This window comes from Lates calcarifer, linkage group LG11, assembly GCF_001640805.2.
Source record: "Lates calcarifer isolate ASB-BC8 linkage group LG11, TLL_Latcal_v3, whole genome shotgun sequence".
Lineage (NCBI taxonomy): Eukaryota > Metazoa > Chordata > Actinopteri > Centropomidae > Lates > Lates calcarifer.
Window position 1 is genome coordinate 16933460 of NC_066843.1, and position 12823 is coordinate 16946282.

The 12823-nt window shown below is 38.3% G+C and overlaps 1 protein-coding gene across 4 annotated transcripts in view; it reads left to right on the forward strand.

Moving 5' to 3' along the window:
- The first annotated feature begins 679 nt into the window (after nt 1-679).
- Nucleotides 680-12823, forward strand: part of LOC108877623 (meiosis inhibitor protein 1) — a 49703-nt gene continuing 37559 nt past the window's right edge. For 3 of the 4 annotated variants that reach the window (XR_007814091.1, XM_018667718.2, XM_018667719.2), the window contains exons 1-8: nt 685-764; nt 1038-1198; nt 1464-1587; nt 3264-3314; nt 4477-4550; nt 5593-5698; nt 9698-9907; nt 12184-12362. Coding sequence is in view for 3 of the 4 variants with exons in the window: in XM_018667718.2 (XP_018523234.1) it covers nt 1055-1198; nt 1464-1587; nt 3264-3314; nt 4477-4550; nt 5593-5698; nt 9698-9907; nt 12184-12362 (888 nt within the window). In the remaining variant the exon portion in view is untranslated. Of the gene's footprint in view, nt 765-1037; nt 1199-1463; nt 1588-3263; nt 3315-4476; nt 4551-5592; nt 5699-9697; nt 9908-12183; nt 12363-12823 lie in introns of all 4 variants that reach the window. The other variant, XM_051073756.1, reaches the window with a different exon arrangement.

The following is a 12823-nucleotide window of genomic DNA, read 5'->3' on the forward strand; positions in this document are numbered from 1 at the left end:
GACAGTACTGTTGCGTGAATGACTGAGCTTCATTGTGGAGGAACAAACCCCTGAGAAGAAACATGGGACCTAAGTAGCTTTGAAATGTAATGTAGGTAATGTAATGACAAACATGTCTGATAAATGCTTCAAAAAAAAAAAAAAATTAAAACCACTTCTCAGAGGTAAATGTTATTGAGTTCATATTTGAAAGATAATATAAACTGGAAATGAAAAAAATAAATACATTAAATGTATACAGTTCTCTATCATTTCCAGATATGATTTATTGTAGATAAATGCTGATGAAATCCTGATGTGAAATAACAATAGGCATTTTGATGCCAGTAATGTTACTCATTACATCCTCCCCTCAGATAGTATTTGTCGCTATTAACATGAGTTACAAATCTCTAAATATGTTGTTAATGTTATTGTTTTACCCATATCCTGTTTGCAGTTGAGCTCTCTTCTGATGAGTAGTTTATATATACATAAATCTATATTTTTAGTTCTTTTTGATAATTTCAAACTTAATAATTATTCGACCTTTATTTTTTCAGGTATGTTTCTACAGATTTTTAAACTTATGTTCAAAATGTTATCAGTTCTCGTGTACTCTTTGCCATTATACTTGCTGTTGGGTGGTGGACTACATTCTGCCAACGCCATATTGTTAAATAAAGTTTCGATTGAAAAGGGGTCATATAAGATTGCGCCATTTAACCTTTAGCTGCAACACTCAGGTGGCACGGAATTCTGCCAAATTATTTATCAGTTTTATGGTTAGTTCAGTGGATTGATTAAACGTATTTTCAGTGACACGGCCATCAATACCTACGTATTCCTTACAGAAAACTTTAAAAGAAAACGCAAATTGCAACTTAAAGTTTGTTTTTGAGGAGCAAGATGGGCAAGTTGCTAATTAGCAAGCTAACGCTATAGCTAACGAATTAACTGCTGCGTCATAGCTGCCTGCTAATAACAGCAGCTAGCTAGCTTCTTGATTCACCTGTGAGAAATAATTTGATGAGCTATGTTCTGCATTTCTGCCTCAGCAGGCAAAACGACCGGAATGACGAGCGGGGATATTGTTTATGACAAGATCCACTTCAGACATGACCCAAAATGGAGCGGTCGCATCGGTCCTGCAGAGGGCGGCGGGCTGCTGGTCTGTGTGGCCTGTGTCATTGAAATGATTGAGAGTGAAGATATTGCGGTGAGTGGCTTATAATAAACTTGGTTCATCTTATTCACATATGAAGGCGTTCTCTCACTAAAGTTAATCCTTTATTTAACTATATTTATTTGGCTGAATTGTGTATGTTAAGTTACAGGTGTGTGTTATTTCTCAGCATGTCCTTTCCCAGGTCCTTGTTAGGATTTAACAGAAAATATTTATGTAAAATACATTATCCTATTAATGACCCTTGATGCGCAGGATTAATTTACCGTCTCCTATCCCTCTCCCTCCCCCTGTACAGTCAGTGAGGAAGTGTTTTGCCTTGTCTAGTATCAGTGGGGTGCTCAAGTGTTTTCCGGGGGCCTTGAGAGAGCTGCTCCAACAGGACCACAGAGTCTCTATGCGTTTTACAGCTTCACTACTGGGTGAGAAATAATGTCACGTATACAACACAAGATTAGGATGTGAGTGAAGGACCAGCAAGAATGATTAGGAAGCACTGGACCTTTCTGGAATGTTTGGAAGGTCACTAAGCATCTACAGTAAGTGTGACTGAGCAGTGCGCAGACACTCCATTAGACACTGACCATTACTAACAGGCACTGATTGTTCTAGACATCTCAGTGGCTTGAGTTTGGTTGGATGACCCTCCTTGTCCTTGGAACTAATCTCCACCTGGTCATGCCACAGTTGTGCTAGTGCTTCATTCACAGCACTGCTTCTCTGCAAGGTCAGACTGAAGCAAGAGATTTTATCACATTACCTGAGCAGTAAGACACAGAAATACTCAAAATGTTCAACATAATTCAGGTTTATTAGAAAATAAGAAAGACGGTAATAAAGCAGTCTGCTGCTTTTCTTTAATGCAATGGGCATAATCGGTAGGATTAAACCAGTACATTGATTTACTGGTGAAGTTGTCAGATATTTAGTTTTTTTTATGGTTTCATAGTTCAATTATTGAACTAATTAACCCTTTAAAATCATTAACATGGGTGTTAGTCAGTTTTGTTTCTGTTAGAGATACATTTTTAGGGCCATACTTCTTTTTTGTTTGAACAAGTTACAATAGAATCATATAACATTGGCACATAATCAGCTATTGGCAAAAAAAAAAAAAAAAAATCAGAATAAACTAAATTTAACTGAAGAAGACATAATCTGATAATCAGATAACTTGCCTGTCAGTCTCTGTACTTAGTATGTAGTTTTATACTCTCATCAGGTAACAAAATAGGACGATTGATGATCTTTAAGTGGGGACTAAATGGGTGCAGCACTCATCCATTTATCTTGAAGGTATATTAAGTCATCACTATTGTAAGTATGAAATAGCACTGGTGAGTTACACTACCACTGCTATGATTATAATACAGTGTGTTTTTATGGTATTGCATCATCGGAGGATATTACTGATACTTCCCCCTCACTGTTTGAATTTCTCAAGGTTATTGCAGCATAAAGAATTATGCTATACCATTCTTAGCTCTAATCAAATTAGTGCAATGAGAGGACGTGGTAAAATGGTAAGCCTGTAAAACCTCCGTCCAATATGACAAGACATTAAAGGAGCCATTATAGTGCTTGAGGGGTGGTCTGCTGAACTGAGCTACACCATGTCCCAGTGAGAGCATAATCCAATATAAAATATGCCTTTTATCCCCCTGCTGTACATTATGCTTGTTCACAAGCTTGTAGGGCAATATTTACAGATGCAGCCAGTGAACTGGTATCATTTGTTACACACTTGCCTCGTGACAGGGCTTTTTTACTGCAACGTGTTTTGGAAATCCAGCAAAACTAATCCAGGGTACAGGAGATGCAACATCTGTGACTCTGACACAGGTTCCATTTGGGTATAAATTGTGATCATTTAGAGCTAAAAACACCATAACATGAATTGCTGTTTAATATCTTTGTATCTTGTATCCTCGATTTTTTAAAGTTGCCATACCTCTTAAGTTTGTTCCCTTTTCATGTACTAGTGTTCATTTTCTAGCTTCCTGTTTCTTATTTTACCTCAGTCAGACCTTTGTGCATCTTAATTTGTTTGTGACGTCTGCTTTTTAAATCTAGCCTGTCATTACCATTCTGTCCCTAGGGATGCTTCACACCGTCGAGGACCCTGCCACTCTGGAAAAGGTTCATCAAGGTGAAGAGATGCTTCTTTGTGGTGTGTGTGTGCGTGTGTGTGGGCATATGGGTATGTGTGGGCATGGGGGCACACACACAAACACACATACATAATGCTCACACCTATACATCCTACTCCCATTGCAGTCACACAGACACAGACTTTGTATGTAGATGACATAATGCAGACAGTGTGAAAGTGTGCACATACACACAGGCTATGAGTCAACTCCCTTTCTGTTGTAATGGTTACTGCTGGTAACTAAGGCAATCTCACATGACTCCACAGCAAATATCTAAATTTAACATTTCTGAAAGCTTTGACCTCGTTTTACACATTGACATTCTTTCACTGCTGCACTGTGCATGGCTGAAGTACCTGTTTCTCTTTGTATGTATGATCAGTTTAGGCAGCTATATGCAGATTTTTCTGTATCTTGTCTTAATGTTGGCTTCTAAGCAAACTAGCAGCTTTTAGCTCACAGACAGATTTGTCCTCACTGTAACTTGGTCTTTTAAAATGCAAAAATGTTTTAGTAAGTGCAAATGACAGAATGATTTTATGGTAGCTGTCTTAAAATGCCTAGGGGACCACTTTGCTGTAATAGTTGGTTAGATTAGACACTCCTTTTGCTCTTTACACAGATATTGTGTAAAGAATGCATTTTGAAACATTTGAGCCCTATACATAATGCAGTCACAATATCTGTATGTGGAAGAGAAGAGAAGAGAAAGGAAGGCAAGAATCTTCAAGGACTTCTTTAGCAGAGCTCTGGTTTTAGCTGAGAGGTATACCTGGCTCTTGTCCTTAGGATAATGACATCCACTGTAATGTTAATAAACAATATGAACTATTTGGTAGTGTATAATGGCATCACAACTAGTTCAAATATCCTTAAAATACAACACTTTTTAACACAGTCACTCACATTAATATTGATGAAACAAAATCCTAAAATGAAACAGAATTTAAAGAGATAAAACTAGATTACTCTTTACTTTAGAATTAATGAACATCTTGAACTGTTTTTTTTTCCCCCCACGATTGGTGAGATTTTCCAAGAAAAGTGTGAAACTGTACTTAACTGTGATGTTTATTTAATGAATGCTTAGCTGTGTTTTTTCTTTGATGTGTGTCTGCTGTGTACATGCATTCATTTGCGTGTGTTTATGTGTGTCAGTGCTGGTTCAGCTGCTTTTAGAGCTCCAGAGCGAGGTGTCATTCCACTTTGTTTTGGATGAGATGCACAAACAGGTGAGACAAACACATTTACAGACATATGGTTGCTCATCTACACATGCAGGAACAGCAACATGCTCAACATCTTAAAATTTTTAACAGCACTTGTGTAACTAGCAGCATATCTTCTGAGGGTGCTTGCCTCCCCCATGCCGCTGTTGTGTCACCTCTGGGGGAGGCAGTAGTGGAAAACCCTCATTCCACAGCCGATGCTGCAGGTGGAAAATAGTAAAGCTGTGTATACTGATGATGAAAAAGAGCTATACCACCTGATAGAGGTGAAGACAAGTCTCATTTATGTAACTAGAATAGAGCCTGATTAGGACTTTTCAAGGAAAATGTATTTAAAGAACCCTCCTTTGAGAATATAGGGTTTTAATGTCATCAGACTGAGGACTGGAAAAAGAGGCAGGTTTGTTTTCTGAGTACTGATAAGGGATGAATTATGGGCTTGTGTCTCAGATTAATATGTGAGTGGCTGTGTAGTATAAGTGGGATCATTGCAGCTGGATTTGTTGCCAACATAGATGTAAAATGAAAATCATGAATACCATTGTGGAAGTTACATTTATTTACACCTGCCATGCTGTCCCAAAGAGGTGATCCTCTGTACTTATCATGAGCAACGGTGTTATGATGTAGAGTTTTAGTTTTGTTTTGCCCACCCACTTTTAATAGTGTGTCTTTCCTGCTGCTATGTGTCTGTGTGTAACTTCCTTTTGCTGATTGTTTGTCAGTAAAGTGTCCTTGAGAGCCTTTAAAAGTCCTGTATAAATTAAGTTTATTATTATTATAATCTTGATTGTTATTAAGACACTGAGAGCCCTTGCTTTTGTTATGTTTCTCATGCATTTTAAGCTTGTATGTATTACTTGCTCATTCCTGTGTACAATGTCCCTAACTGTGTATAGTATCCAAAATCCGGTTGATCTTGTTCCTTGCTGTGAAGCTTTCCAGTATGAATGTGTGTCTTTATGATTTTCATCCAGACAAGTTCTTTCACATAGTTGAGTGTTTCTTGTTACTGATTTTTATTTTTTTTGCATTCCCTGTACAGCTAAGTGACAGGCACAGTGTGAAAGGTTTCCGGCCCATGTTTAACCTCCTGGGGGCCCTGGTGGAAGCGGTCCCCAACGTGGCCCATAGCCTTGTGACTCAGTATGGTGAGACGATGCAGCAGACACCCAATCACATCTCACAGTTTCACAAGCGCTGATCTGGGAGGGAAACAACAGTGTGATTTCAAGTGAAGAGTGAAGTGAAGAGTCCACTTTAGTGTCAACATTGCTGTTAGATGGTAGGTGATAAACAGCAGTTGTAGTAGATTTTTTTTACAGCAGTTCATATCACAGCCTTGTTAACTCACTAGTGGATAAAAAGTTGATGTATTGAGTGGGGAGATTGTTCTTCAATTGTGGAGCCAGGTTAAGCCACATTTACCCTGCTGAAGTGTCCTTGGGCAAGAAGATGAATCCTTATCAGCTGTAGCAGACCCTAACCTCTGACTTCCTTGTGCACATAAATTTTAATTTAAGAGAGAATAGAGAATCCACTGAAATAAACTAAATTTTATTACTTACTTGGATCAGGTTGGTTCATCAGTTTTAAAAATTAATGTGACAGAGAGTCAGGTCAGGTCAGTTGGCTCATCATGCCGTTACACCTCTCAGTCTAATAAAAAATTAAAGTGATACAGGAACAATTCACCTGAGATGCTTAGATTCAGGAATATATTAGAAATTCACTCCCAATGGAAGAGAGAGATAAGAAAGAATATTTAATTTTTAACATCCTTTGTTCTCTCTATACAGGGATATCTACAGTTCAATCATAAAAGCCTATTTCGACCTTTTTAATTATATCCTAATTGCATAGAAACAGTTGTACTGTGTCTAGTTTTGAAATAGTCTTTCCATTGCTGTAACCTATTCCACTTCCCTCTGCTTCTGAGAAATGACAAAAAACCTGTATTTTACATATCCTTTCCCTTGAACCTTCTCAATACAATTTCTCGAGTCGTTGTGACCTTTTCAATTACGCTCCGGCTGCATTGAGATAACTGTGCTGTGTTCATACTTAAAATTCTGTTGGCGTAGCCGATACCATGCAAGCTCATGGTGAAAATTAAAAAAGCTTCAAAACTTAAAAATACATGTTCATCCATCCTCCAAACTTAATTTCCCCATATATGTATATATAGATGTATTTGTATCTATACATTTGTATCTGTGCAATTCTGCATTGTAGTGAGGCAAAAATAATAATGTACCTCACCTTCCCTCTCAGACACAACTGCACTGATTTAATCCTTGCTGCAACCACCTGTTTGATGTCTGTCAAACCATTACGCCACTCTGTTTAACAGGCATCGTTAATCATCTTCAACCGTGTGTGCTGTAGTCTGTTTGTGTCATGCCTGAGTGCTTGTCTTTACAGGGAAGAGTGAATGTGAGCCTTATGCCAAATACGCAGGCATCATAGTTATTTTACTATGCTACGAGTGTCCACCTCCCATGTATTTTCATGAGCTTTACAAGCTCCCCTGAGCAGCCGCAGGTAGTGGTGGGTTGTTGTGATGCTGATGCAAGATGCGGGCTGCCACTATTGACTGTGTGTGTCTGTCTGTGGCCTGTCACTCAGCATGTCTCCATGGGGCTGTTTGGACTAACGACAACAGTGCAGCAATGACAACATGAGCTCAGAGCACCTAACACATTTCACTTTCTGTCTTTCTGCCTTGGCGTCTGCCTGCCTATCTAACTGATTAACCCCTCTGCTTTTTCTCACCCTATCGCTTTTCTCTGCCTGAATTTGTTTTTCATTTACCCCCCCGTGGTGCTGGTGCTGGTGTCTTACTCCCTCAGGTCCTAACTGAGGAGTAGATACAGACAAAATGAGGGAGCAGGGAGGGAAGATGAAGCATTAATGAGATAAGGAAAGAGGAAGGCAGACAAGGATAACAAGGAAAACAAGGACAATGGTACAAGCTGCAATGTTTCTCATAGCTTGAGATGATCAGAGCTCCAAAATCAACAGTTAAATGGTTAAGGACATCATTTCTTTAATAAGACTATATTAGTACACCATTTTGACAGATCAGTCTACAACTTTACTTTTTTGCAGACATTTAAAAGCTAGACATACAGAGATTTATTTTTGGCTTCAGGGAGAATTTTTTGGGTGGACCAAACAAATACATTTTATATGTGGGAAACACTGGGAGCTCTGTCTCTTCTCTATAAAAAGCCAGAGAAGAGACAGAAGGGTTTTGTTAAGCAGGGTGAAGCAGTAAGTGAAAAACAACATAGAAATGCTGTAGAAAGCACATCACAGCCTCACAGTGGGGCATCAAAACAATAAACAGGGCAAACAGAAATGAACCTTTTGTTTTCTCTGTCAAAGAAAGAAAGAAAGAAAATTGTTTAATCTTTTTGTTTCAGTTCTGTGTGTGTCTGTCTCTGTGTTTTTATGTATGCGTCATAAAAAGTGGTGTTAAACTACAGCAAAGCTCTTATTTCCCATCCATCCTTTTACCACTCTTACATTTTGTTCCTTCCATTTCCACCCTCTGTCTGTGGAGGTCTTATCTTCTCCTCCCCTCCTCTCCCTTCTTCACTCTCTCCTTTCTTTATGCCTGGCTCTCATCTTGGCCGCCTCGTATATTTTGGTTTAATCAAACATGTCTGGGAGCCTCTCCTGCCTCACATGGGTTTTGATCTGCTTCACAGAGCTGCTGGGCTTGGGCTTGGCTTTCCTACTCTGTCATCTCTTTCTCAGTCTCTCTCCTAGACACTCACCCAGTCTCTGTTCCTCTGTCTCCTTCTAGCACCAGCGCTGCCCTGCACTTTGACGTTTTTTTTCTCTGTCTTCAAAGTCACTCCTTCATACTTACTTACTTATTTGCTTCTCTTTCCTCTCTCTAGCCACCTCCATCTCTGTCTGTGGTTTCACACTTTTTGCAATCCAGTAATTTGATTACATGTTAGAGTAGTGGTTAAAGTAATTGTCATGTAAACGCTCAAGGTGACATGCATCATGATACTTTATTTGTAGTATTAGACATTGCTGACTATCACAATGATTTTAATGTTTTTATTTCTTGGTTTACTTACATTTCTGCATAGATTCAGCTTTAATGTTATAAATAATTCTTCAATTTTGCATTAATGTTCTATGTAAATTAATCTGTGAACTACATAAACAAACTCTAGACGCTCATTTTTCATGCCAGTCATTTTTCATTCTGAGTTACTGCAGTCCATGTAAATCAAAAATGTCAAGCTATTAACATAACCTGGCTTCTTATCAAGTGGCAAGCAGAGTCACTGAATACTGAAGCCATTGGGAAGAGTGATGGTTTCTCTTCCCAGTTAGACTGACTGATGAAGGAAGTTTGAAACACATTTTATAGAAGTGACTCAGTAACTCCCAACTTTTCTCAAGATACAATGTTGGTAGATTTTTTTCTTTATGTAGTCTAATATCACTTTTAGTGTGTGGCTTGATGGAGATAGTGATTATTTAGAATCTGTTAAAGCCTGAAAGAATGTATGATTGGAAGAGTGTTGTCTGTCACTGCAAATCTGAATCATACTCTCTCTGTCAACCAGTGTACCTGGGAGTTTCAGACAAAAGACACTTAACCTCCCAATATATTTTTTAATCTTCTCTAGTCACTCTCTTTCCCATCTGCCATTTTACTGCATTCTCTCCCCAATAGCCAGTCTCAAATCCCTTCATCTTCATAGCAACTGTTCCTCCACTGTTGGCCCTGTAATTGTCTGCAGTAGCAGAAGAGTTTGTTAAGGTGAAACCTTAACCTCAGCTGCACTTAGTTTGCTCCTCATCCATGTTGTCGTCTTGTTGCTCTTGATGTCTCTTTATCCATGCTTCTCTCACAATATATTACTGTTATCTCTCCTCTGAGTATCTTTGTCTTACGTGTCACTTACTTTCACCTCCTAACACAAACAAGGCCTTTTTTGAAAACTTTAAACTTAACATATCTGAACACACTTAACTTGATTTGTTCCATTCACATGTAACATATTTATTTGTTGTGATTGCACTGACCCAGTTTCCGCACATGACCATGTATATGTCCTTTCCTTTTATTCTGTTTAAATCTTGTTTGTTTATGCATCTGTTTCCCTGTCCACCAGTGTCCTTGTTGGAGCATCTGTGCTCAGCCTTGCTTTACCCAGACGAAGCACTGAAGGCGTCTGTCTTATATGTGTGGCTTAAACTGTTCGGGACAGCTGGGGGCTCAGCAGCCCAGTCTTTGCCTGCTGCCATCAGGGACAGAGTGTGTATCCTGTTGCTGCAGACCTTGGCCAATGCAGGCTCCCCAGAGGTCATCAACAATTGTGTTGGTGAGAAGAACATCTGTCAGTTTTATTCATTTATTTATTTATCTATCATTTTCATTATTATGATTTGGAAATGGTTATTTGAAACAAAATCCCTAAAAGAAGTTCTGCCTCCATCATGACATGCACAGATGCCTTTGCATCTGTCTGGAGCAAAGCCAGGATATCTTCTTAATGTTTCTGCTGGAGGAAATTAAAATATTCTTCTTTGAGCTGAAAGTTCATGGCCAAATGTGTGAAGGGTGAGCTATGTAATTTGAGTCTATTCCACTGTGGAGAAACATGTTTTTTCAAGATGAATGTATAAAAAATATCACTGAGCCCATCATCAGCTGCCTGGATGAAAAATGCATATATGCATGTATTATATATTACGCTAGATAGACTAAGAAAGATTGACATGCTATCATCTAAAGGTTTGAAGTCGTTCGTCTCAGTACCGTGTGCTTTGCCTAGGCAAGTATGATTACAATAATAATACAATTTGCAAGTCGAGATAAGGGGTGTTATTAAAATTCGAAGAAATTTTGAGTTGAGCACAACAACTACTTTGGTGACGGTCTGAGGGAAAGGCTATTATGAATGCGTTGTCATATATGGAACATACAGTGTAGCCTCACTCTCAGCTGCCTGGGAGAGAAATAGGATGAGGACAATTAGAGTGTGGATTTCAAAGAGGGGGAAAAGACTTTATAGCACGGGTGGCAATTGTGTTTTTACGTGTCAGTTTTTTCAAGTCAGAACCAAACTGAATTCACCAATTACTATCTCATCACAAGAAGTCTCCACTACTCGGTAGGAGTTATTAATAATGAAATAGAGCTGTTTTCTTTTCAAAAGAAAAATCAAAACTAATAGGTCATAAAATAACATGTCCATCATCATCTTTCTCAGTGAAGATGCAGAATCCAGGGTGAGGCTGAATGGAGAAAGAGGAGGGATTATACTGAGATTAAATCGTGTTGCTATCTTATAGGAGTTTTGTGTTGCAGTGATAATAATTTCACTGGTGTGTGCTTTGGTGATAACCATAATGGTAGAATATGCAAGGTGCAAAGGAGTCATTGAAGAGGAAATAGACTCATTATCTTATAGAAATTTGAAGATTTTATATCACTCTATCAACTTGGGAAAAAAAATCAGATGCATTATAGGCTTGGAGTAGAGTGGGAGGTGGGTTTGGTTGAGTTTTTAGAGTAGCTGTTTCAGCTGTTGTTGTTTGTGTATTTTGGAATTGATTTAATCTTAATAAACCTACCCTCAGCAGCCCCGGTGAGAACAGCAACATGGAGGGATTAAACAGGATTAGACTTTTTCTTCAGCAGTGTGTTGTGTAAAGAGCATTCAAGACACCTCTTAAAAAATGTACTCTTCATGTTTAAGTTATTTCCTGTGTTTTTGTTTTGTGTTTCATTAATTTGTCTCCAGATGATTAGAATACAGCTGAGCAACATTTAATTGCTACTTACATTAACTGTTTATTGCACTGTGTTTTTGAGTTCTAATTTGTATATATATTTGTCCTAACATAATTTTATGAAACGGAAATCAGTTACTTACTAATTATTAAAAGGGCATAATGGAGGGCGTCAGTGAAGTCATGTGACTCCGTCCTCATCTGTATGTACTATGACACTTGGCCTTGAACACTGGACTTATTGTTGATGTTTATAACATATAATATGTTTGATGTCTTTGCTTTTTGTCATGGTAACCACACCACCACCAAAGGCTTCTTCCATGTTTTTTTTTCCCTCACATAATGTGTGTCTACATCATTATGACTTATTGTAGACTTATGACCTTTGTAAATTCTGTTGAAGAAATGAATATGGTGAAGATAATCATATTTTATTCATGCTCTGCTTTGGCAAGATACATTCTACATTTTTATGACTTTCCTCTGTGAAGAATTTCATACCACAAAAGTTTTTTATAATTGCAGAAGTAGTCGGATAAGTCTCACAGATCTGATAAGTCATTAAAAGTATCGATTGTGGTATCTGAAACAGACCAAGTTGTCAACGAATGTCGGAAAATTAAGGAGCAGTTTTGTCTTTGAAACTGATGCTACAGAAACAGTGGTATCAGTACATGTCAAATACCAGATCTTTAACAACAAAGAGCTGTTTGCATCTTTGTTTATGCATATTTTTGAGTGTATCTATCAATTAATGTGTTTGGATTTGTACATACAGTATCTTTAGCTTGTAAAATATTCAACATGTATGCATATGCTTGTCATTATCTATTTTCACACCTTGTCTTTCATGTGTTAGGCCTGCTGTGGCTGCTGGTGCAGCAGGGCGAGGTGGTGTCAGTTCTGATGAACAGCCCTGACAATCAGATCATGTGCGATGGGAACCAGAGCATCCACACCAACAACAGCCAGAGCATCAGCCAAAACCAAGAGCAACAGTCCCTTGACCACTGCCCTCTGCCTCTCATACTGAAACAGGTCTCTGTCCAAACATCCTGCTCCCAATCCCAAGACCTGCATTCTGGCACTGACTATAATCATAACAAGAAGTTCTAATCCTGGATTAATGTGCCTTTGAATGGGGATTCGGGGGGGTTTTACCCTGGACAAATATTTGTGCTTCGTGTCTGGGAAATCAGTGTTTAGATTACATCTAGTTAGATTGCCTCAGTCATGACTCACGTTATAGATCAGCTCATGACGTTGGCAGTTTTTTTGTAGATCAGTAGTTTGTTGTGAGTGGCTACAAAACTAACTCCTATATAAATAATCACCCAAGTATAAATTATCTCCCAAAACAATGTTAATGTGTTATTTTTTTAATGATCCATCCTACCTAATAAATTTATTGTTAGTCAGATGCAACAGCAGTAAAACTACAGAGAACTTGGAAGGCAAAGAGGATGAAAACAAAAAAAAACATGTTGCAGTTGCAAAGG